This window comes from Myotis yumanensis, unplaced genomic scaffold, assembly GCF_028538775.1.
Source record: "Myotis yumanensis isolate MYYU_CA2020_CCGP unplaced genomic scaffold, mMyoYum1.0.hap1 SCAF_9, whole genome shotgun sequence".
Classification (NCBI taxonomy): domain Eukaryota; kingdom Metazoa; phylum Chordata; class Mammalia; order Chiroptera; family Vespertilionidae; genus Myotis; species Myotis yumanensis.
Window position 1 is genome coordinate 2,934,934 of NW_027223760.1, and position 24,543 is coordinate 2,959,476.

Genomic DNA, 24,543 nt, shown 5'->3' on the forward strand with positions numbered 1-24,543 from the left:
CACAGTTCGTTCCTTTTGAAGTGACTAAATTGCATTAAAAGTCACTTCCACAACATTTCCTTTAAGAGTCAACTTATTTCAAACCTACAGAATGAATTTTAAATCAAAATAGCTATTGATTCCTTAGAGGGGTTGCTCAAGTAATTGACTTTACATTTAAATGAATCTAAGATTGATGAGGAAACTGATACAGAAGGCACCCTGGCTCTACGTCTATGTCAAAGTTAAACTTCATCTTAGAACTGACCCAGTCCAACAGGTTTCTCTGTGGTGCTACATGGAAGGGCAGGTCCCTCATACGTGTAGTTTGTGCAGGTGTGTATGCATTGCGATTTACTTACCATGCAACACCAGCACTGGACTTACCTCTGCCAGACCTTGAGACTACCTTAAATTCCATTTTATTGGGGTTCACCCATTCTCAACCACATTCAGGCATGTATATGTACACACACAGAGGGCTCAAGAACTCCAACTTACTGCCACTTTCTGATAGGATAGGAAGCCCTCTGTTTTTAAAGGTATGCTGGCTATCGTCCTCTCGGTGGCTAAGGCAGGAAAGCTGTTTCTGTACCTGAACAGCTGACGGACAAGTCACAGAAGAGCAAATAAAGCCACCAGCCTTCATGCCCGGACCATGCTGGTGGGCCAAACTGCTGGGGATGTCTGTGTTGTAAGGCAGAGAACACTTCAGCACCTCGGACAGCTCCCTCCGAAGCCAGGGGCGCTTGCAAACCAGTCAGTCAATGCTTCAAATAGAGGCGCCTAGATACACAGAATAAAGGCAATTGCTCCTAACTAGCCGTTTATCTGAGAGTTTAAATGTGGATGGTAAAATGATACTCAAAATTCTTTAACCTTGACAAGGGCTGATATCAGAAAAGCAGTTTTTATAGCCACTGTGTTTCTTTAACTAGCACATCTTATCTTAAGCTAATTACGCCCTATTCTTTACTATGTACAACTATCTTTGAGTAAATTTTAGACATTAACTTTTCCAATTTTGAATAACTTTTCTGAGAAAAGTACATCAAAGTTTTAAGAAATTGATGCTACATTTAGCCCTGTGACATTGATTTAATCATACATTTTTTACTAAGTTTATATATATTTCACAGGATATGTTAGACTATATTTAAAGCTACAGCACACACACACAGCACACCACACACCTCTGTGATTTCCAAGAGAAAACACTGATGCCTCGACTTAATGACATCAGGGAGCTATGCCTTCAGAGCCCTGCCGGTGGCAATCATTCACAAATGGTAAATTGCCAATTTGTTCCTTTTGTTTATCTGAGAAGCAGCTCTGGACAGATGTCACGTGGAAAAGAAGGAAATATATGCTCGGGGCCAAGACAAGAAGGAAAAATAAACGGATGGGTGGAGACCATGTGAAACGAAATGCAGACCCGCTCCCCTTGCCTGGCTCCTGGCGACACCTACAGTCCATTGAGGGGAAACTGCACATTGTCTTCACTCCAAGCAACACAATTCCACGGGTGTAAGTCAGATGTGAGGCAAAAAGTGCATCATTTTTGTCTGCATTGCAGCTTAATTGTCTTTCCCAAGATTCTCAGTAGTTTAATCCTCTGGAATCTTCCCGGACCCCAATGGAACCTGCCCTCAAAGGCTCCCAGCCCCTGAATCAGATGCCTGAAGTGTCCCTGTATGTCCCTCCAGGCTGAGCCGCTGAGGGGCCGTCTCTCTGACAGCTCTCCCTGTGCCAGGGTGTCCGAAAGGGACCCGGAAGAAAATAAAAGCACCTCCCACAAGCTCTGGTACAGGGTATGTGTGTATGTCTGCATCTGCGTACACACACACACACACACACACACACACACACACACACACATGCCACGGCTCCATCTCCCACAAACTTTGATCATCTCTATTACAGTCTCCATGTCCTCCATTCATAAAACAAAACAAAAGCGACCAATAACAACACAACCTCAGTGGGTTTTCCCTCCAGAATTGTCCCAGTAAAAGCATCCCCCCCCACCCCCATACACAACCTTGTACCATAAAACAAATGCCGAACAGTGCGGCAGGTGACCCACCCAATACTGGTTAAGGACCACAGCCTTTGGCTCAGTGCAGGCCTGTGGGGCCCTGGGTATGCCAGGAGGCTGAGGCCTGAGGGAGGACCTGCACCCCGTACACCTTGGTGGGACTCCTTGGGGGTGAAGGTGGGTTCTATAGCAGGACACACCTCGCACAACTCCAGGGGCTGCTGCAGTTGCCCAGCCCTGTGGCCTGTCTGAGAGCTCTTCTGGGAATTTTTCTCTTTTCCCAGGAAGAGAAGGTGCCAAAAAAGGGCAGTTTTCTCTCTTCTGGTCCTCCCTGGCCCGGGCCCTATGAGCAGCCGGGTGGTCAACAGAAGGGGTGCACACACCCTCTCTGCAGCCCCCTGGTGCCCAGCCTGAGTCACTGGTTACCAAGGCCTATGGGATTTACTTACCAAGCAGATCTAACCTTTGCAGCCGGCTTCCTGCCCTGAGGAGCCTGGGAAACCTGCTCCCCAGAAGTTTTCAGGCGGCACAGTCTCGGGCAGGCTAGTCCAGGCCAGGCAGGGCAGAGGGCAGGCCCACGCCCACCAGCAAGACCGGCGGGCCTAAGGCAGGTGGTGAGGCTCGGACACTAGAGCTGCTATTTATTCCTTCATTAAAGACAATCCCCACGCGAGCAGTGGAGGCAAGTGTCTTGGCGAGTGAGGGACAGTGTGGGGAGGTGAGGAGGCACAGTGGGCAGCGGCCGGTGACAGGTGGGACTGTATCCTCCCTGGTCTTAAAGCATCATCAGGGAAGACCAACTTGTAAGCACAGCCAGACCTAATTCTCTGCTTGGGATCCACAGCCCCAGGCGGTCAACAACAGCCTCCAGGCATCCGGCCTCTCTGGCCAATTCCACGCTCCAGGCGCAGCACCACAAACCCTGCTCTCTCCCAAGCCACCAACTCCTGGCGCCCGCAGACTCGCCCCAGGACAGCGCGACAGACATCACCGCTCAGGAGTGCATTTGGGGGTGCTCCCCTGAGCCGTGGGGGAGGGGAGGGGAAGGTAGGGAGAGGAGGATTCAGAGACCATCAGAGACGCAGGGAACTCGCTCCCCTTCTCCCTGCGTGCTAGCCCGAGCCCGCGCCCCGCGCCCACCAAGATGCTCTTACGTCCTCGTCTTCACAGTCGCTCCTCGCCTGGTACTGGAACCGGGGTCGGCCACCCTGGCCGCCGCCGCCGCGCTCCCGGGGCACCGCCGCGGGCGCCTGGGCTGCCAGGGACTTGGGCCCCGCGCCCTCATCCTCGGGGCCCTGGCCGCCCAGCAGGCGGCTGGCCTCCGGGGGCGCCGGGAAGGACCGCGAGGTGTTGATCTTGCCCGTGAACCGCTGGTACAGCGAAGCCATGGGTCCCCGCGCTCGCTGGCTGCCTGCCGGGCGCTTCGCTATTTATTCCGCTTTCTTCCTCTGGGTTCCCGCTCCCCACCCTTCGCTGGGAAAGCGGAGAAGGGAGGCGAGCAGCTGCGGGCTCCTCCGCGCGCCCCTGTCTGTCCCCGCCGGCCGCCGGCTCAGCCTCCTCGCCCCCTCCCTGGCGCGGCTGGGGAGGCCGGGTCTGGGGGCGTGTTCTCTTTCTGTTTCCTTTTCTGTTTTTTCAACTCCTCCCCAAGGCCACGAAGAGCCTCATCGAAGCCACCACGGGCAGGAAAATACAAAACAAGAGAAAGGGAGGGAACTGCCTGGGCCCCCGGTCGGCACCACCTAGAAAGCAGGGACCTCCAGAGCGCATCTCCCTCCGCCCGGCCGCGGCCCCTCCTTCCCACGCGGCCCGCCACCCGCTGGGTAATGGCGCCTGGGTGGCGGGGGGCTGGCGGCGCGAGGGGCAGGCTCCTGGTGTATGTGGGGCGCGACGGGGGGCGGGCTTGCCGGTCGTGGGTGCCGGCTGGGAGCGCGGTTAAGGTGGGGGGAGGTGCCTGCGGGGAGCCCTGGGCGCTGAGGACCCCTGAGATGGCACCCCGAGGCGCAGGGACGGAGGGAGCGTGTGAGGGAGGCCCCGGTGAGGAGGGTGTCAGGGACCTGGGGGCAGCACCGTAGGGTGCCCGTCCTCTCCTCGGAGCGGCGCTGCGCTCCGTTCGCATCCCTGGCAGCTGCGGCTGGACCCCTCCAGCGCCCCCTCCCGCTTCCCTCCAGCTGCTCTTCCTAACTTGGAACTGCAACAGCCAGGACCCTGGGGTGCGATGGGGGCAGGGAGGACGAACTATCGTGCTGGGAGGGAGGAGGCTGGGACACCCCTTCCTTCCTTCCTTCCCAAACCAGGCTCCGCTGCGAAACACCCATTCCCGTCACCGGCCTCAGAGGAGGGGAAAGGAAGGTCAGGGAAGGCGAGCGAGGGCCTGCGGGAGCCTTCCCAGCACCGCCTCAAGCTCCTCCCCGCCCCATCCCTGCCCGTCGCCAGCCCACCTTGGCTTTCTAAACGCGGGCAGAGGCTGAAGCCCCGGGTTGCGGGTTGCGGGCAGTTTCCCAAAGCTTGCTCCGCCCTGCTCCCCGGGTGGGCTGGGGAGGGCAGAGAGGACAGTGGGCGCCTGGGTTGGCTCACATTCACTCTCGCTGCGTTACCGCGGCGCCAGCGCCCCCGTGTGGGAGGATGCGACTGGCCTGGGCGCTGGGGTTTCTCCCTCCCTGCGGGCCTCCAGGCCCTCTCCCTCCCTCTGGATCTGAGCCATTGTCTCTACTGAGGCCCTGGACTCTCTTGCTTCTCCCCCAGCCCCTCCCCCTCCCTGTGATTATCCCATCCTGAGCGCCAGCCTGGCTGACCCCAAACTCCAGAGGAGGGAACAGGGGGAGCCCTGCACCGGCCCAGACCCACCACTGCTCTCTCCACACCTGGACAGTGGGCCCTTCGCCTTCGCCTCTTCCTGGACTCAGGAGGCTCCCTGCTCCACCGCGTGGGTAACACCGTTTCTATGTCGGTTTTCGGAACACAGGGGCTGCCCCTCAGCAGGCCCCACTGCAGGCTCCGGGTTTGGCCTTCCTGGGTCCCAGTCCAAGGCCACCGCCTGGCACCTCTGGCCAAGCCCAGAAACCCAGAGGGCCTGCCTGGCCCTGGTCGCCTCTGCCTCTGCCTCTGCCTCTGCCTCTGCACCTGGAGGGAAAACTGGATGCTGGGGACACCGCCTCCTGCGACAGGACCCGCCCGCCCTCCACAGGCTCCCGCAGCTCTGAGCCCAGTGGGCACTTTCCTGTGTTCACCAGCACTGATGCGTGCCCCTTGTGGTCTCCCTTCACTGGGCACAGAGTACAATCGTTAAATTGGTTGAAAACGATAAAAACCAGGGGCACAGTGTCCTGGAGCTAAGCCGCTCCCTGGGGCCTAGCCGACCCTGCAAGCAGATGCCCCACCACAGGTGTGTGTGGGTCCGGGGGTGAGGAGGGTGAAAGCTGACCACCTGCTTCCCTCTGAAGGCAGAGGAATAAAACTAAACGTTAAAGTCATCACCGTTAGGTAAACAGAAAAGCGTGCACTCTGCCCCCTGCCACCAGCTGTGCCCGCGCAGAGGCTCCCCTTCCTAACGGGACAGGAAAGGGGTGCTCACGCTGCTGCCTGCGGCCAGATCCAGACACTTCAGTCAACATGGACGCCGTGAGGGTCTCACCTATGTGATATATATGTACATATATGACATATGCATGTATGTACTACACAAACTGAGCACATACATAAATGTGTGTACTAACATTTATATATGTATATATATATATACTTTGTGCACTAACATATTTTATACAAAGTATAGCATTTATATGGAAATAGTTTATAGATCACCATACTTTATAGATCTATGGGCATCAGCAATAACATTCAATGTGGCATAAAGGCACACGTGTCCTTAACTTTTAAAAATGATATTCTCAAGTGAGCTTGTAAATATTCAAATTACAATTTGGTCAAAATTAAGATCCTCTCCCCACCCCCGCCTGACCTTGGGGAGTTTCGAGTGCATCCCTGTCACTCTGCTGGTGATATGCCTGACATTGGCTAAGTTCACGCCTGGAATTATGGGGCAGCCTCGTGGCCTTGCCCCCCTCAGGGAGGCTGGGAGAAAAGCTAGATGTTGTATTCAGTTGTGTGTGTGTGTGTGTGTGTGTGTGTGTTCTGGGAGGTTTTAAAAATGGTTTGTTGGAGGGGTGTATGCTCAACCCACGTTCTATGCCAGTGACAAAATTTAGAAGGGCTTCAGTGCAAAACAATTATTCAGACAATTGGATGAGCACCTTATTAAAATTATTCAGAAAATGAAAAAAATAAAAGTCATAACAATTGGAAGAAGAGCAGAATTACAACTGTGTGTAGCGAGAAGCAAGTATGAAAACTGAACAGGAGAAATGGGGGGGGGGGGGGCAGGTCAGAACAAGCAAGAGCCCCCGGAGGCAGGCATGAAGGGAGCTAGTTACCAGCAGAGGAACCGGTGATGCCCGCCCAGGAGGCCCTCAGGTGCAGTCTGCAGAGGCCCTGGAGCTGAAGGACAACGCGGCTCCTTTCTCCGCCTGCACACTGGGCGCACCGCATTTGGGAGGACGGCTTAGACCTGGTGTGCACTTTCTGCGTGCATGTTTGCAAGCACGCGGGCATCACTCCCAAGTTTCCCCTACACCTGGGTGAATGAATTTCAGTCTTTAGTTATACAGTCAGGGATCTGAGGTCCCAAATGCACAAAAGCAAACCGATGAGTGAAGTAAAGCAATCGCAGAGAATTGCAAGGGAGGGCATTTAAGGTTTATGATGCATCATTTTTTTTTTTTTTTTTTTGGCTTATTGTCTTCAATAAGCTTTTCAGAACCCCCTCCCCAAGTCAGGGAAAAGATACTGGGAAGAGCAGCAAAACTTGGCAGTGGGCATTCACACTGCGGAGCGGGTGGCGCCTCCACTGCCTGCTAAGCACCTCCAATATGCTCAGCTGAACACTTGGGTTGCGGGAAACGAGTTAAGTCGGCTCGCGTGAATTGCGCGTACTCCGCGGGAGCCGTCTTAAACTCGGTTCATATAGATTTGCGGTGGAGTGCGGGAAACGTGTAAACTCGGGCCGATTGTAACTGCGTATTACCAAATATTTCATTTCAATCGAACCCATACTTCAAAAGATATAGGCATTTTAACGCGCCATCTTATATTTTGGCGGGAAATTCACCCGCAACCCAAGTGTGAAATGGCTTCCACTCCTGTTGTTGGGCAGGTTTGCGGACGTATTTTTGAAAGTATTTTATGGATCATCTCATATCAAGATTTTATTCCTTAATTCTAAAAGTCATGTCCACTGACCCTTTCCTACTGAGGTGTGAGTGTGTGTTTATTTCCCCTGGAACCAACTTACAAAACAAACACGACAGGCCATTGGGAATTAGGCAGATGCTGCAAAATATGATGGGGACTCATTTTTTAAAACGACAGTAAAGGCAACTTCTGGGTCTCCATGCAGGCTAAGCAGGTGGAAATACCAAAGCGCATTGCCTTCAGCGGCCTGAGCCTGATTCTCATTGGCTGCGAGGTTTTCTTATTTCCAGGAGAGAATTACACCCTACAGTTTACTTCCCTTCTCTCCGAGGGGAGGAGGGCAGACCCTGATTCAGATTCCTATTCACTTCCAAGCAGTGGCATCTGTGGAAATGAAATGGCCAACTTAGCGAACTCTGAGGAAGAGATTCCTAAAACACTGGCGTCAGTGTGTCTTGTAGATTGTATCACCTTGAATGGGGAGAAATTAAACAAGAATTGGTAGCTTGAGAAAATACAGTGCTAAGTACATAAATATAAAGCATATCCCAACTAACTAACTCTCTCTCTCTCTCTCTCTCTCTCTCTCTCTCTCTCTCTCTCAAAGTGATTTTTACAAGATGTACCTACCAATGAGGACTGGTCAGTGTGACTTCCTGATAACCCCACCAACAGAAGAGTCCAGCACAAGAAAAAGATGGCTGTTCTCTGCTCTGAAAAACCGCAACGTTAACGTATTAACAGAGTTTGCTCACTTTGAGCTTTCCAAACAGATACTGCAAGATCGATGCCTTTTAAAGAAAAAAAAAAAAACAACATTTCTTTTAGCCCAACCAAAGGGCACCCTGGGAAATTACTGAAGTCCCATTTTAATCCCCAGCAGCACTGTTCTCTGCATCTTGGTACTGTCACCGCCATGCTGGCTTTCACACAGTTCAGTTCGAGACAGCTGCCCCACGTGGGGCACAGGATGCAGGGCGAAAGCTGGTCACCAATAAACTCAACAGCCATCGATGCAGCTAATGGCTGCTGTCCACACAGCGAAACATTTGATTCCCAGCCTGGCAGGGGCAGAGGGGGTGGGGGGTGTCAGAACCTCCCGTCCTTCCTGCAGGGATTTGTCCTCTCCTTCTTCACCTCCCCGCTTGGCCAATGGACCACACCCCCTCTTCCTTCTCCCATTTGTACCTTCCTTTCTTCCCTTTCTCTTCCTCGCCTTTCATTCTTGCCTGGGCTCTGGATCAACAGCAGGACACTATCATTTTGTTTTGTTTTTCTCTGAAAATTCCTTGCTGCTCTCTGAACACTTACTTTTTACTACAATATTGCATCCGAAACTGCCGAATAGCCCTTTACCTCCCAGAGGAGACGCCCACATCCGTCTTCCAGGGTTTCTGGTGGTACAAGGGTGGCGTCCGCGCTGCTCCCCCAGGGCTCTTAGGTTTCAGGGTGTGAGACAAAAAAGAGAGTGTTGCCTGCCCGCGGCGAGCATGGGAACATAACAAGCCTTACCCGGACGTCCCAGTTCCTGTATCGAGCGCATTCGCTTAGAAGGAAAGCGGCTGGGCTTGGAGATGCTCCCGAGCTCCCCGCCCTTTACAGGCTCCGCGCTTCTCTGAGCCAGTGAATTGGGTTAACCGCTCCCCTCAAGGCACAGTGGCCCATGGGGCCTCTGCAAAGTGCCCCCCTCTGTACCCCGAGGCGCCCACTGTGTTCGGAGGGAGAGAAAGGAAGCTCTGGTCGCTCTCTTGTGACCAGTGGTAAGAAGTTTTAAAGACCAGGCCCAGTCGGCCGTAACCAAATGTGAAACGGGCGAGGTCGGACCTCACTTGGAGTTTCTATTTTGCATCAAGCCACCTAAAGCCATCCTTAGGCTTTTCTTAAAAGCAGCAAGGGAACAGAAACGGACAGACAGAGACAGGGTCACTCACACGCTGACTCACTCCATCCTGTCGCGTCAATGACCTCATAGCCGCCAGTAGAAACAGTTACAGAAAATGAAAATCGGGTTCCACGAAGGGCCCCATTACACAGCCCAGAAAGGGGTACAGTGCACCCCCAGATCAGGCAGAACTGAAATTTGGGGAGGCTCAGTGTGAGGCTGATGACCCCTGGAAGGCAGGGCTGCCGCCAGAAAGAGCACAAGGAAGTCAGAAGAGCCCAGGGAACCGCCCCCAGGTCCACACGCTGGTCCCTGCTTCTGGCTGAGAGACACGGCTTCTTCCCCACAGCAAGGTGCCCACCAAGCAGCTGGGTCAGCACCCAACGCCACCCGAGGCCGACCCGGCGGGAGCAGGCCACCTGCCTCCTGGGAGTTTCTGTTCAACAACAACGTGGGCCCTGGAGTAACATTTGCTGTGCAAGCCACCGGGGTTGGGCCGCGTTGTTATAGGATATGCTCGCGTCATGAGCTCCCTAAGACAAGACCCACGTCCCTATGTGAGGAGTGGAGTGGCTCATGCCAGGGCTGCCTGTAGGCATCTCACCCGCATTCGCAGGAGCTACCTGGGTGCCCACTGTGTGCCAGTCCCTGCTGCCTTTTGGGTGCCCACTGTGTGCCAGTCCCCTGCTGCCTTCTAGAATAAAAGGAACTCAGTCCTCACTTTCCTAGATTACAGTCAACGCTTCCACCGTGAATCAGGATGGATGCCACCCATGACCCGGCCAGATTGGTAGCGCCTTCCTTTTGCAAATAAATGTCGTTTCCTCAATTTCTTGCTCATTTTGCTACACTTACCGCCGTGCTAGTTTTATTAGGAAAAGACTGTTAGAAACCACTAGGGGACAAATGTGTTCATCATAACGCCCTACGTACTGCAGGGGCCAAGGCATGTTCCGTCCACTGACGCCGACGCCCTCAGAGTGGGCTCGGGACCAGCAGGGCCAGGGCCAGGCAGGAGCAGGCAGGAAGGCAGGCTCAGGCCCTCCCTGGCCTGCTGCACCAGGACGGGCAGCGGCTGCCCAAGTGAGCCTGATGCGCACGCAGAGTGAGTCACTGCCCCAGAGAACGGCGAGAGTGCCTTTCCACCTGGCGCTAGGTGACCCCGAGGCCCCCGGAACGTTTGCTATTGTTGGGAGATGGCTTCCCAGCTGCATGTGCTTAGCAAGGGTTCCCCGAGGGATGGGTTCCGAGCATCCACAGGCCCGTCTTCCCGCGTTAAACGGAGGGCATCTTCACAGGCCTGCAACGCCGGGACGGGACGGACCAGCGTTGGTCTCCGCACGGCCGTTCAGAATGCTGCTTCGTCCTTGAATCAAGGGGTTGAAGGCTCATCTCAGGACGAAGATGGTGACCAAAGGGAAAAGACAAAGCAGACGCCAAAGGCATGGTCACAGCTCAACGCCGTTCCTGTGGGCTGACCCCCGAGACACCGACCTTGCACCGCAGCCAGGGCCTCGCCCTTCCTGCCAGAGTCTGTGCAACTTGGCAGAGAGCCCTGCAGGGCTTCGAGAAGAACAAAGCCTCACTTTCAGTAATTGATTTCATTAAAAATCCTCATTGCTTTTTTAATGCAATAAAAAGCCTTCTCATGAATTAAAAATCAATGAAGTTAATAAACACATTTAAGCTGAGAACTGACTTTTATGAACTTAATTTTCCTGAGTCTACTCCTTTAAGGGATGTTAAAATGTTCCTTATAGAATCCATTTCATTTTTTTTTTCACCGTCAGTTAAGATTTTCTCCAAATTTCCGTGGGCCATACCTACACATTTAAAAATAGGCTCACGTTACTTTAGGTGGCTCAACAGCTCTTCTTGAAGTTTAAACGCACTCTGCACCCCCAGCACCTTTCATACCTACAAGTCGCTGTCAATACACACACAATAAGGCCTACATATGAAATGTGAGGCCTCCTCCTGGGCCAGGACACAGGCATCCCACGCAAGGCTCTTCTGCACACTGTCTAAGGTGCCAGTGCAGAGCCCGGTGGGGCACGGGTGGGTGGCCAGACCGGGCATCCGAGAAAACACTGCAGCAGGAGCCATACACTGAGAAGAAGGCGCTCATGGATCCTTAGGGTAATTCAATTCCTGGTGGCGGTGACTCTCTCCCGCCACCAGGCCCAGCGCGGAACAATTTCCTTCGCACAAAGAGAAAGATGGGTTTGTCTATATTACTAATTGCATTTGAAATGGTTGTAATTTGGAACCCAAAGCAGTAACGAGCCTAACAATCACTTATGCTTCTATCTTGCTTGACAGGTAAACAGAAATCGCCGGTTGGCTAAATGAATCCATGAGTCATATGGGCCTGCAGTGTGAACAGTATTCTTCCCTCACGGCAGACACAGATTGGCTGTCTGCTCCAACAGGCTGAGGTGGGTCCCAGCTGTGTCTCAGGTCCCTGGGGGACCCCATTACCTCGAGCCTCCGTATGGCACCCACAATCACTGCCATTTCATTTACTCACAACCCACCAACACCCAAACTGCACCCTTTATACAGAACCTTGCACTCTTCACGAAGAGAGGGACAGAGCAATGCCTTCAAAGGGCTCTGGGGGGCCCCAGCCACCCCGCCCCCGGCAGCACCACAGGCCGCGTTCACCCTGTGCTTCAGGGCCCCTGGGTGTCTCTCTCAGAACTCTGCTATCAGGCACAGCCTCGAGCTCAACTCCGAATGAGACGTAAGCGGCTGAGGGTAATCTACATAAATTCTGAGCTTCCACGTTGAGACAGACAAATCCATAAGATAAATGTCTTTCTTGAATGCGTGATTTACCCTGAGAAAAATAGCACACGACTATCCAGTCCGCATGTACGATGAGGCAGACTGCAGCACCGAGGAGTGCTGAGGTGAAGCTAAGACTTCATGTCAGCTACCCCTTACACCACAGACACTCAGGGTCCCTTTGTGCATGATGGCTGCTTGCACGGAAAGCGTGAAATAGGTCCCAGCCCAATGTTTTATCCACTGATGACAAATGCACTTTATTGCTTCCCAATCGAAGCCCGTGAATGCCAGGCCTTGCACTCAGCACCATCCCAGGAAGGCAGCTGATGGGTGCAGCCAGAAGATGCCAGCCAGCCTCTCGAAACCGTGCATCCATCTGACCTGCCCAGCATCTCCGCGAAGCCATGCCCAGCCCTTGGGATTTCTGACTCAAGCACATGAATGGTCATCTTTGGGCCCAGAGCTAAAGGACGAGAAACGAAATAAGTGATCCATAGACTTTCACCAGGCCCGTATGACACTGACCTCTGAGGGGAGAAACCACCATGACTGGGGCTGTAACTGTGGTTCTTAGAGGGGAAGAGGTCGAAGAAGCTCATGGTGGGGAGCCCTCCCCTGTTCCCGGTTCTGTGACCTGGATCTTGCCGTTTCCCCAGATTGGACAGGTGGACCTACTGCTCAATGCGGGAGGGTGATCTCTACAGAGCTAGCGCCTCATGGGTCTCTGACTTACACATAACCCTCGGTTTGGACTGCTGGGCACCTGAGAAATAACACAATTACTCACTGAATGAGAGCTTTGCAGAAGCCAAAACAAGGTTTGTTTGTTTGCTTCCCAGAGGAAATGAGGTGAAAGTTTTCTGTATGCGTATCCTTACATGTGTCCTTCGCTCTCATGATAAGTGACCATCCTCCCTGGGTTACCCCAAAGCTACCCCCATCCCTCCACCCCCCCCCACCCCTTCTCACTTTTTGCCACCAATATAGAATTTCTGCCCTCAGGTTAAGGGTGTCTTCTTGGCTGAAGATGTAACCTGTTTTCTGGGCATTTGAAAAGTTTTCCCCTTCCTGATAGTAGAGTGAGAGCGGACCCTCTCTCCCCCAGCACCGCCCCCCTCCATTCTCTCTGAGCTCGGCTGGGAGAGGGTTTGAGGCTCAGGGATGCTGCGACCACTTGTGGCCACGAGAGGAAAAGCAATGCGGGTGAACACGCTGACCCAGAGTTCCAACAGCCAACAGCCCCCGACCCCAGACACAAACCCCTCTTAGCCCCTCCCCATCAGGAGCCATAACTGTCCCCAGCGGACACCATGGGCTCCACCACTGAAGGGCTTGGACCTGGGACGCACCGACTTTCCCACCAACAACACGAGGCTCACGCCATCGGCCTCACCCACCACACGCGCTCTGGGCCGGTCCCAGCGATTTGTTTGGGGGGAACCAAACCTCTTCAATGTACCCCACGTTCAGAAAAGCGTGGCTGCCATCCACACACCCAGCAGTCAGCTCTCTGCCTGCCGCTGTTTGCTGTCTATGAGTCCGAATCGGGAGCTCCTGTTGCCTTTGCCGCCCCTCCCGCTGCAGTAGCCGCAGGGAAAGGAGCACAAGGTCCCATGGGACAGGCTCCAGGCAGGGACCCCACAGCCCCCAAGGCGTGTGCGTCCAAAACGGGAGGAGCTCCACCCAATTAAACCAGCGCGGCGCTCAGGTCCCTCGCACTTCCCACCCCAGGGCTTTCACATTCGCTCCCACCACCCTCAGCAGGCCCTGCGAGGCTCGCCCACCTGGCACCAGAAGAGCTTGGATCCCTCTCCCAGTGCTGCTGGGGCCGGAGAGGAGGGGACCCCAACCTCGAGGCCCAGGAGGCGAGCACCTGTCCGGGCACCAGGGATCAGAGTGAGGGTCAGACAGGAAGGCAGAGCGGCTCTCATGGGCACATGGAGCCTGGCGCTGGCACAGGTACATGCTTCCACTAGTTCACAAACTAAGAGGTCATTTCGGACTTGCACAGGGGAGGGGCAAGGCCTTGGGGTCTTAACCCGACCTGTAGAGGGGTGCCCCCTAAACGTCCTTTGAATGTGAACTTCCCATGGTGCTGACCTGCCCTGCTGGTCAAAGGCAGGCCCAGCAGTGTGCGGGCGATTTGTGCAGAGCTGGGAGCAAAGCGGGAAGAGCAGGCTTAGGCAGCGTTCCCTTCAGCTCACAGTCTCTTTGGACTGATGGACCCCATGTGTTCTGGGTTTTTGCCTTGATCCAGGAGAAGAAAAGGACACGAGGGACATGGACAGACATCACTCCTAGTCTGCCCCCCTCCCCCAGGCACCACGGCACCCCTGTGATGGCATCCTCTTCGTTTCAAACAGCCTGGCAGACCCGCCCTGCACAGCTTTGTTTCTGACAGTTCCTGATGAACTCACCCAACTGCAAACACAAAGGCAACAAAACAGAGTCTGTGGAGGGGCTGGCCTGGCGCCCAGGGAGGGAGAGCAGCTCGGAGCCTGGTCCGCCGCTTGGGGTGCTGAGGGCGTTCATGGACTGAGGGTGGCCCTTCCCTGAGACCCCACCCTGTCTGCCTTCAGGAATCAAGGAAATGAGGCACCTTTTAGAAGATGTTTGTTGTTTACGAGAAGGAAACTTTCTGTGTCATAAATGCTTGAAGTGCTCCCAGAAATATTACTGTCAAGTCAGTAAATGAACCGTAACTCTTCTCATTTGTTAAAGACTGAGATGTTCCTGGCAGGATGGGGGTGGGGGTGGGAGAATAATGGGCTAAATTCCCCTTCATCGTGGAGAAAGGCACCTCATGCAGGTGGGCTCCTGTGCCCAGAAGTCTGTGTGTCAGAAGGGATCCTGGATCACCCTCGGTCCTCAGTGGGAGGGATACTGACTGGCATTGATGACATGGGGAGCAGCAAGGGAGCTATTGAGACAGTGATGGCTGGATAAGAGAAAGGCTGGGTTTGGCCTGTTCCTCCTCCTCCCCGTCCTGCTCCTCCTCCTTCTCCTGCTCTTCCTCCTCCTCCACTTCGTGCTCCTGCTGCTATTCTTCCTCCTCCTCCTCTTCTACCTCTTCCTTCTCCTCCCCTCTCCTCCTCCTCTGCCTCCTCCTCCTCCCCTCCCCCTCCTCCTCATTCTTCTCTTCCCCCTCCTCCTCCTTCTTCTCCTTTTCTCCTCCTCTTCCCCCTCCTCCTCCTTTTCCTCCTCCTCCAGTTGCTGCTCCTCCTCCTGCCCCTCGTCCTCCTCCTCCTCCTCCTCCTCTTCCTTCTTTCCTCCTCTCCTCCTCCTCCTGGCCTTCCTCTTCCTCCTCCTCCTCCATCTAGGATAAGAAGGCATTCAGAGACTAGAGGCTGTGCTATGATAGCTGACACCCTTCCAAGGAAATAGGAAATAAATTAGGACCATGGAGAGCAGCCTTTCAAAGGCCTAGCCCAGGGGTGGGCAACCCCTGGTACACCAGTAACTTTTGCTGGCACGCGAAACCCTCTCTTATAATCTTCCATTTACAATTTTTTTCTTAATATCGGCTTTTTTATTTTTCAGATAAATTCAGTGTAGGTGCATCTTACATAAATAAATTTTACATAACAAGTTATCTTAAAGACCATAGACATGGATTGACGAGAGATGGGAAGAGCAATTTCTATGCCTCTGCCTTAACTCTCCCTGCCTTCCTAGACCCGACCAGTGTTTTGGGTTCATCCACATACACTTGTGAATCTTTGTTCTCAGTGATGAATTTTGTTAAGTCTCGTAATAGGAGTAGCCTGATGGATGAAAGTAGTAGCTTGTGCATATCTCTGAAGGTCACGAAATATAAACCTGATGTAAAATCTCTGTCATCAGTGATGCAGCAGCAAAAGTCCCACTGATAATATCAAACGGAGTCATAAAGTTTTCTGTCAGACTATCAGTGTACATGTATACATTAAAAAATAAATGTATTTTTCATCACCATATACTGTGTTTTTTGTCGCTCGAATGAATTTTATTATTTCTTCAAGGTTTTTCACATACGTACACCTTAAGAGATATCAAGTAGGCATAACATGTTCTCAAAAAATTAGGGTTGGCACGCAGAAGAATTTTGAGTCAGAGATTTTGCTGGTTTTGGCACGCACTCACAAAAAGGTTTCCCACCCCTGGCCTAGCCTGTATAAGTCTCCTTGGAAAACATAAATTTGTTTTAGTCATTTTATTTTTTTAAACCTTTATTGTGGAAAGTATTACATATGTCCCCTTTTTTCTCCCATTGACCCCTTATACCCGCTGTGCCCCCCTTAGGCCTTCACTACCCTATTGTCTGTGCCCATGCCTATATGCATACAAGTTCTTTGGTTGATCTCTTCCCACCCACCCACCCTCCCCTGCCGTCCCTCTGAGATTCAACAATCTGTTCTTTGCTTCTATGTCTCTGGGTCTATTTTGTTCATCAGGTTATTTTGTTCATTAGATTCCACATATGAGTGAGATCATGTGATACTTGTCTTTCTCTGACTGGCTTATTTCACTTGGCATGATACTCTCCAGGCCCCTCCATGTGGTCTCAAAGGGTAAGAGATTCTTTTTTACTGCTGCATAGTATTCCACACTGTAAATGTACCACAGCTTTTTCATCCACTCATCTACTGATTGGCACTTGGGCTACAATAAACATAGGGGAGCATACATTTTTTCTGATTGGTGTTTTGGGTTTCTTAGGATATATTTCTAGAAATGGGATCACTGGGTCAAATGGCAATTCCCTATTTAATTTTTTGAGGAAACTCCATACTGTTTTCCATAATGGCTACACCTGTATTCATGCCCACCAGCAGTGCACTAGGGTTCCCTTTTCTCCACGTCCTCACCAGCACTTGCCGTTTGTTGATTTGTTGATGGTAGCCATTCTGACAGATGTGAGGTGATACCTCATTGTCATTTTGATTTCCATCTCTCAGGTGATCAGTGACTTTGAGCATTTTTTCATGACTCTTGGCCATCTGTATGTCCACTTTGGAGAAGAGTCTATTTAGATTGTTTGCCCATTTTTTAATTGGATTGTTTGTCTTCCTTTTAAGCTGTATGAGTTCCTTATCTACAAGTATTTTGGATATTAATCCTTTAGCAGATGTATCATTGCCAAATATGTTCTCCCCCAGAGTGGGCTCCCTTTTCATTTTGCTGATGGCTTCTTTTGCTGTGCAAAAGCACTGTATTTTGATGTAGTCCTATTTGTTTATTTTTTCCTTAGTTTCCTTTGCCCTAGGACAGTGGTCAGCAAACTTTGGCTCGGCAAACCGCGGCTCGTGAGCCACATGCGGCTCTTTGGCCCCTTGAGTGTGGCTCTTCCACAAAGTACTGGCTCTTCCACAAAATATCGACTTCTGCGCATGGGCCACGAAGTTTCAATCACACTGTATGTGTGTGCCCGCACGTGGTATTTTGTGGAAGAGCCACACTCAAGGGGCCAAAGAGCCGCATGTGGCTTGCGAGCTGCAGTTTGCCGACCACGGCCCTAGGAGATGTATCTGAAAACATATTGCTATGAGAGATGTTTGAGATTTTGCTGCCTATAAATTCTTCTAGGGTTTTATGGTTTCATGTCTTGCATTTAAGTCTTTCATTCATTTTTGGTTTATTCTTGTATATGGTGTAAGGTGGTGGTCTAGTTTCATTTTTTTTTTCTTGCATGTATCTGTCCAATTTCCCCAACACCATTTATTGAAGAAACTGTCTTGACTCCATTGTATGGTCATGCCTCCTTTGTCAAATATTAATTGAGCATAATGGCTTGGTTGATTTCTAGGGTCTCTTTTCTGTTCCATTGAATCTATATGTCTGTTCTTGTGCCAGTACCAGGCTGATTACAGTGGCTTTGTAGTATAACTTGATATCTGGTATAGTGACTCCTCTAACTTTGTTCTTCTTTCTCAAGATTGCTGTGGTTGTCGGGGTTTTTGGTTCCATATAAATTTTTGAGTATTTGTTCTAGATCTGTAAAATATGCCATTGGCAATTTAATAGGGATTGCATTGAATCTGTAGATTGCTTTGGGTAGTATGAACATTTTTATGATGTTAAGTCTACCAATTCATGAAGACGGTATATTCTTCTACTTGTTTATATCTTCTTATATCTCTTTTTTCAAAGTCCTATAGTTTTCTGAGTACAAGTCTTTTAGCTTCTTGGTTAAGTTTATTCCTAAGTATCTTAACTTTTTTGTTGCAATGGTAAAAGTGATTACTTGTTTAGTTTCTCTTTCTGAGAATTCATTATTGATGTATAAATATGCCTTCAATTTTTGGGTGTTGATTTTGTATCCTGCTACATTGACAAATTCATTTATTGAATCTAGTAGTTTGTGGTGGAGTCTTTAGGGTTTTCTATGAACAATATCATGTCATCTGGGAATAATGAGTTTTACTTCCTCCTTTCCAATTTGGATGCCTTTTATGTTTTCTTCTTGTCTGATCACTGTGGCTAGAACTTCCAGTACTATGGTGAATAAGAGTGGTGAAAATGGACATCCCTGTCTTGTTCCTGTTCTTAGGGGAAATGGTTTTAGTTTTTGCCCATTGAGTATGATGTTCGCTGTAGGTTTGTCATACATGGCCTATATTAGGTTGAGGTATGATCCTTCTATTCCCACTTTGCTGAGTGTTTTTGTCAAAAATGGGTGTTGCATTTTGTTGAATGCTTTTTCTGCATCTATTAATATGATAATGGGATTTTTGTCTTTCAATTAGTTTATGTGACGTATCACACTTTTTGATTTGTGAATATTGTACCAGCCTTACATCCTTGGAATAAATCCCATTTTGTCATGGTGTATGACATTTTTAATACCTTGCTGGATCTTACTTGCTAATATTTTGTTGAGGATTTTAGCATCTATGTTCCTCAGGGATATTGGCCTGTAATTCTCTTTCTTTGTAGTGTCTTTAGCTGGTTTTAGAATTAGGATAATGCTGGCCCCATGAAAAGAGGTTGGAAGTGTTCCTTCTTCTTGGACTTTTTGGAATAATTTGAGGAGGATAGGTGTTAGTTCTTCTTTAAATGTTATTTAAAATTCCCCTATGAAGCCTTTGGGACCAGGGCTTTTGTTTGCCGAGAGTTTTTTGATTACTGCTTCAATTTCCTCAGTTGTTATTGGCCTCTTCAGGTTTCCTCATTCTTCTGGATTCAGTGTGGAAGACTGTACTTTTTTGGAATTTGTGCATTTCATCCACATTGTCCAGCTTGTTGGTATATAATTGCTAATAGTATTTGATTACAATCCTTTGTATTTCTGTGATGTCAGTTGTTAGTTCACTGCTTCCCTTTCTGATTTTGTTTATTTGGATCCTCTCTGTTTCTTGAGAGTCTGGCTAACAGTTCATCAATGTTGTTTATCTTTCAAAGAACTAGTTCTTGGTTTCATTGATCTTTTTTTTTTTTTTTTTTTTAGTCTCTATGTCATTTATTTCTGTTCTAATGTTTATTTTTCCTTCTATTTACTCTGGTCTTTATTGTTTTTCTCTTTCTAATTCTTTAAGTTGTAGGGGTAAGTCATTCATTATTAATTTTTCTTGTGTTTTCAGGTAGAACTGCTTTTGCTGTGTCCCAGAGATCTGGGGTGGTTGTGCATTCATTTTCACTTGTTTTCAGGAAAGTTTTTATTTTTTTCTTTATCTCATTGGTAACCCATTTGTTGACAGGGCATGCACTCACAGCACATCCCAGGAAGCTGTGAAATTGAACTTCCTGCTGGTACAATCATAGTCTTTCTTCAAAGCCCAGCTCAAAAGCCACTCCCTCCCAGAGGCCTTCCATGATTTTCTAAAAGTTACTACTAGCCTTGCTGAACCCTCCTAATGTCTGTAAGTACCTGCTTTATCAAACACAGAACTCTTTACCCTGTGCTATTCCTGCATTGACTCACAACATACACATTATTGAGCCTTTTCAATGATTGGGCATGTCTTATCTCCCCATTACAAGTTCCTTCATAAGAAGATACGTGTCTAATTCAAGTTCATACAAGGAAGTGTCTGGTATACAGAGGAGGTGTTTGAATGAGAAGAAAATTCACTTCAGCTATTCTTATCTACAGTCTGCCACACAGAGGCTGTCTCCTGGAAGACACCCTATGAGGGTCTTCTCAGCGGGGCTCTGGTCAGTGACCACTGAGACACCAGTATACAAAGATGCTATATTGTCCACAACAGTGCCTTTCAGAAACTATGAACTAGGATCCCTTGGTGGGTCGTGTTAGTTATGACATGAGTGTATGATTTTAAAGAAAATTTTGGCCTGGCTGGCTTGGCTCAGTGGTTGAGCATCAATGTATAAAGCAGTAGGTCACTGTTCGATTCCCCGTCAGGGCACATGCCTGGGTTGTGGGCTCAATCCCCAGGAGGCAGCCAATCAATGATTCTCTCTCATCACTGATGTTTTTTTTCTCTCTCTCTCTCTCCCCCACCTCCTTCTCCCTTCCTCTCTGAAATCAATAAAAATAGCCTATATAATAAAAGGCTAATATGCAAATTGACCAAACAGCAGAATGACTGGTCGCTATGATGTGCACTGACCACCAGGGAGCAGATGCTCAATGCAGGAGCTGCCCCCTGGTGGTCAGTGCACTTCCACAGGGGGAGCACTGCTCAGCCAGAAGCCGGGCTCATGGCTGGTGACCATAGCGGCGGTGGCGGGAGCCTCTCCCACCTCTGCAGCAGCGCTAAGAATGTCCAACTGCCGGCTTAGGCTCGCTCCCCTAAGCCATCAGTTGGTCATCCCCCCAAGGGCTCCCAGACTGCAAGAGGGTGCAGGCCTGGCTGAGGGATCCCCCCGAGTGTGCGAATTTCGTGCACTGGGCCTCTAGTCTATATATATAAAACCCTAAGTGACTGAGCGACCAAATGACCAAATGACTGGTGGACTGGTCGCTATGACACACACTGACCACCAGAGGGCAGATGCTCAATGCTGGAGCTGCCTCCTGGTGGTCAGTGCGCTCCACAGCCAACCCCCCGTGGCCCACCAACCTTCCGCGGTCCCTTCCCCCAGCCAGTCAGCCCCAATGTACCCCAATCAGGACTGGGTGAGATGGTCCCGATTGCCCCAATCACCGGGCAGGCCAGGGGACCCCCCCACCTGTGCACAAATTCGTGCACCAGGCCTCTAGTATTTTTAATAAAGAAAATTTTGAAAAATCCACCCCCCTGTGGGCAATCTCATCCGGCAAGCACCTTGGACTCCTCCGAGACAGACAGGTGGTCCTGATGGATGTCCCCTTGGGTCTCCTCCCCCAGAGGACAAACTCCCTGACAGGAAGGACTGCTTCCATCTCCTTCACTGCACATAGCCAGTCCAGCACAGTTCCTGGTCCATTGGAGGAGAGAACTGATCCTGCTGGTGCCGAATGCTTAAATTGTTTAATCACTAATTTTCTCATCCAGTAAATTGTTTTTAAAGTGTTGTTTTTTATTACAGCATCAGTGATTCTTTAAAAACAACTCTATGAAAATTTGCTTGAAGGGCTACCTGTGATACTCAGAAAAACACATGTGGCTGCAGGCAGAGCCTTTGAATGAGCCTGGCATGTGGTCCTGGGAGACTGCTGCTATTGCCTTCAAACACTGGTTCTGTTCAATGACACCTGAGAACACTAGCATGGAAAATGGATTCGAGAATGTAAACAGACTGAAAGCTTTCCTCCCAGGGACCTGCCAGGGTCAAAGGTGGCCATAGTCAATTACCTCTCTTGTCTTTCTTCCAAGCTCAACACAGCTCCTGCACAGCTCACTCACTGATTCTGCAATTACCATGAGTTTTCATTGAGCTTAGGGATTTCCAAATGTCTGCATCAAGACTGACAGAAAATCAACCTTGAGCTGGAAAGACTAAGAAAGACACAACAAAACAATATCATAGTTTTGAGTATTATTCTAAAACAAATTGCTTCTTGATTTCCTTAGCCTTTTGATATAATTTCTACTGAGTTTTCCGAAGTGCCTGCTGGGTCTCTAGATTCCAAGCAGTATCACCTCCGCATTGGAATCAAATGCTAGATTATTAGTACAGTACACCCTTGAACAACACCGAGGTTAGGGGCACTGACCACCCCCATCCCATGCAATAAAAAATCCACATATAACTTTCGACTCTCCCAAAACTTTATTACTAATACCGGTAGCCTACTATTGACCAAAAGCTTAACTGATAACATAAACAGTCGATTAACACATATTTTATTTATGTATTATATACTCTATATTACAATAAAGATGGATAAAATAATATGTTATGAAAATCATAAGAGAAAACCCTTTTCAGTATTTATTGAAAAAAAAATCCATGTATCAGTGAACTCAAGAAGTTCAAACTGTACATAGAGATGAAACAGATGTAAATAGAAGCCGGATGTCTCAATCCCTAGTTTTACTACCATCATCACAAGTGATTCCTACAAGGCAAAAGAAAAGACTTTTTCTCCTCTGATGTGGGGCAGAGAGGAAATAAAGTGAATTAGGAATGCCAGAGAGACATCACTCCAGGCTTGTGCTACTAGCCCAGGATCTGTAACGAATGGATGAGTCCCATGATTTAACACTGAAAGCAAAGTAATTACTATATTATTGTTTTATATCAAAGGTGAATTTCAGAGTGCACCTGATTTGCTTTAGTGATCTATTTTCAAGTCCTAAAGGGAACCCATTTCTTGACTACACCACGATTCTTTTCTAATGGAGCCTTTCACTATCATTCAGGAATGGCCTAGAAAAGTACATTGTCCATTAAAGCCATTGAAGAATGCATTGTTCATTGATTAGGTAGTGAGCAAATTCTTCACAAAGGAAGGGTGAAGACTTTACCTCCAAAAAAGTAGACCTTGGGAAAGAAGAGTAAGTTCAGAAATCTTAGCGCACAAAGTGGGCTGAGTCCAGAGGGCTCAGATTGGGAGGAAGAATGCTCTAGCAGGAAACCAATGCCTAGGAGTAGATCAAGTTGCAGCAGAGGACTCTGGACCTTAGGTACATGTTTTAGCTTCAGAAAAGGTCAGTCCTCTCCATCTGAATTGGATGAGGGTAGGAATTTGGATTCAACCAATGATACGGATGAACCAAATAATCTGGTGGATGAGTATTCATGAAACAAGAGCATCCTCCAAGTATGTTGATGAAGGAAGGGAAAAAGAATGGAGGTAAGAATATTAAAATGGATCTCAAATGCCAAGGTCAGGGAAGAAAGACTCAAACCATAGCCAGACATTTGCAAAGATAACTTAGTGGCCATTGTTGGCTACTTTCATGACTTTATATCACTTGACATTATGTGTACTGATAATGTGTATAAGAGTGGACTCATCATTTATATAGCTGAGTGATGGATGCCATACTCCAAAACAAACTGTGTCTTGACTTAAATCAAAAACAGGATAAAAGAGAAAAAATGATCTCCCTGCCAGGGAGAGAGAGAGAGAAAGAGAGAGAGAGAGGGAGAGAGAGAGAGAAGAAAGGGGGTAAAGAAGGGGAATGAGATGGAGGAAGAAATATCACACATTTGCTTCAGGGACCATGGCTATAGATTAGAGGACAATGACAGTAGTAGGGTGCACATAAAGTTATGGTCAGGGTCTGGACTAGGTACATTTAAAAACCAATCAGGTAAAAATAAGATTGCACAGTTCCTGGGAAGGAGCAAATACAGCTTGACAAGAGTTATATAAAGAAAGTGGGGCTATTCAGTTGGCCCCACAGTTAAGAAGCCATAATGCGGTTCAGCTGTAAACATTATTACTGGAATTATAGAGAGCACATCCTTCATAGTGATCATCTCAGCGAACTTTCTACCAATGCCACCTTGGTAGACATACTCTGATAAGTGTCTGTAGACACTATTCTGTTCGGTGCCTGTAAATGAACTCCAATTAATCAACTACATTCAAAGTGCAAGTAGGTCTAGAAACCATATCATACAAGAATGAATCGAAGAAGCAACCATTTGTAATAAATATTGCTCGCTCTTATTTGTACCAAATGAAAAGAGGCATTTTGTATGAAGATGTAGGATACACATTGAGATATCATTGGTTTTAAAAAAAAAAAAACCGTGATCATAAATGGGCTCTTACTTTTCTAGAAAATGAATCAACCGAGGAATATGGACAACTGCTGTTTAGCTTATGGAATCATTCAAGAAGACAAATACAACTGCACCGAAGACACGCGGAGATGGAGTGTCTGCAGAGGCAAGGTCACCTCCTCGCGGGGAAGATGGGAAGCCTTGTAGGAAATGCTGGGCGCTGTGGTCAATATGAAGAATGATCACTTCTCAGCCAGGTTGTGGGGCCACTGCAGGCAGGAGTCTCAGCTCACAGCAGATTTAAATAGGAATGTTGACAATGAAAGAGGAGACAGGAGGTGCCCAAGAATCTCCACAGGGCCAATCCCAGGGCAGGAGGACAGAAAGGAACAGACGTGGGGGGGTAGGGGGAGTAAGGGGGGTAGGGAAAGAGAGAGAACATTTTTTTCTTAACTGCAGGTGTGTGCACATTCTAGGGACAAAGCAGAAGACGAGTATATACATATTTATTTCAAAAGATATTTAAATGAGTGCATAGCAAACTCTCCATCTATGAGTCTCT

At 49.2% G+C, this 24,543-nt stretch overlaps 1 protein-coding gene across 2 annotated transcripts in view; it reads right to left on the reverse strand.

Moving 5' to 3' along the window:
* DPP6 (dipeptidyl peptidase like 6) overlaps positions 1-24,543 on the reverse strand; it is a 592,252-nt gene that overhangs the window by 486,685 nt on the left and 81,024 nt on the right. Inside the window, exon 1 of one of the 2 annotated variants that reach the window (XM_070423590.1) lies at positions 3,172-3,797. The exons of the other annotated variant lie outside the window; for it this stretch is intronic. Within the exon in view, the coding sequence (XP_070279691.1) occupies positions 3,172-3,405 (234 nt within the window). The 5' untranslated portion in view covers positions 3,406-3,797. Of the gene's footprint in view, positions 1-3,171; positions 3,798-24,543 lie in introns of those variants that run through there. 2 annotated transcript variants of the gene reach the window in all.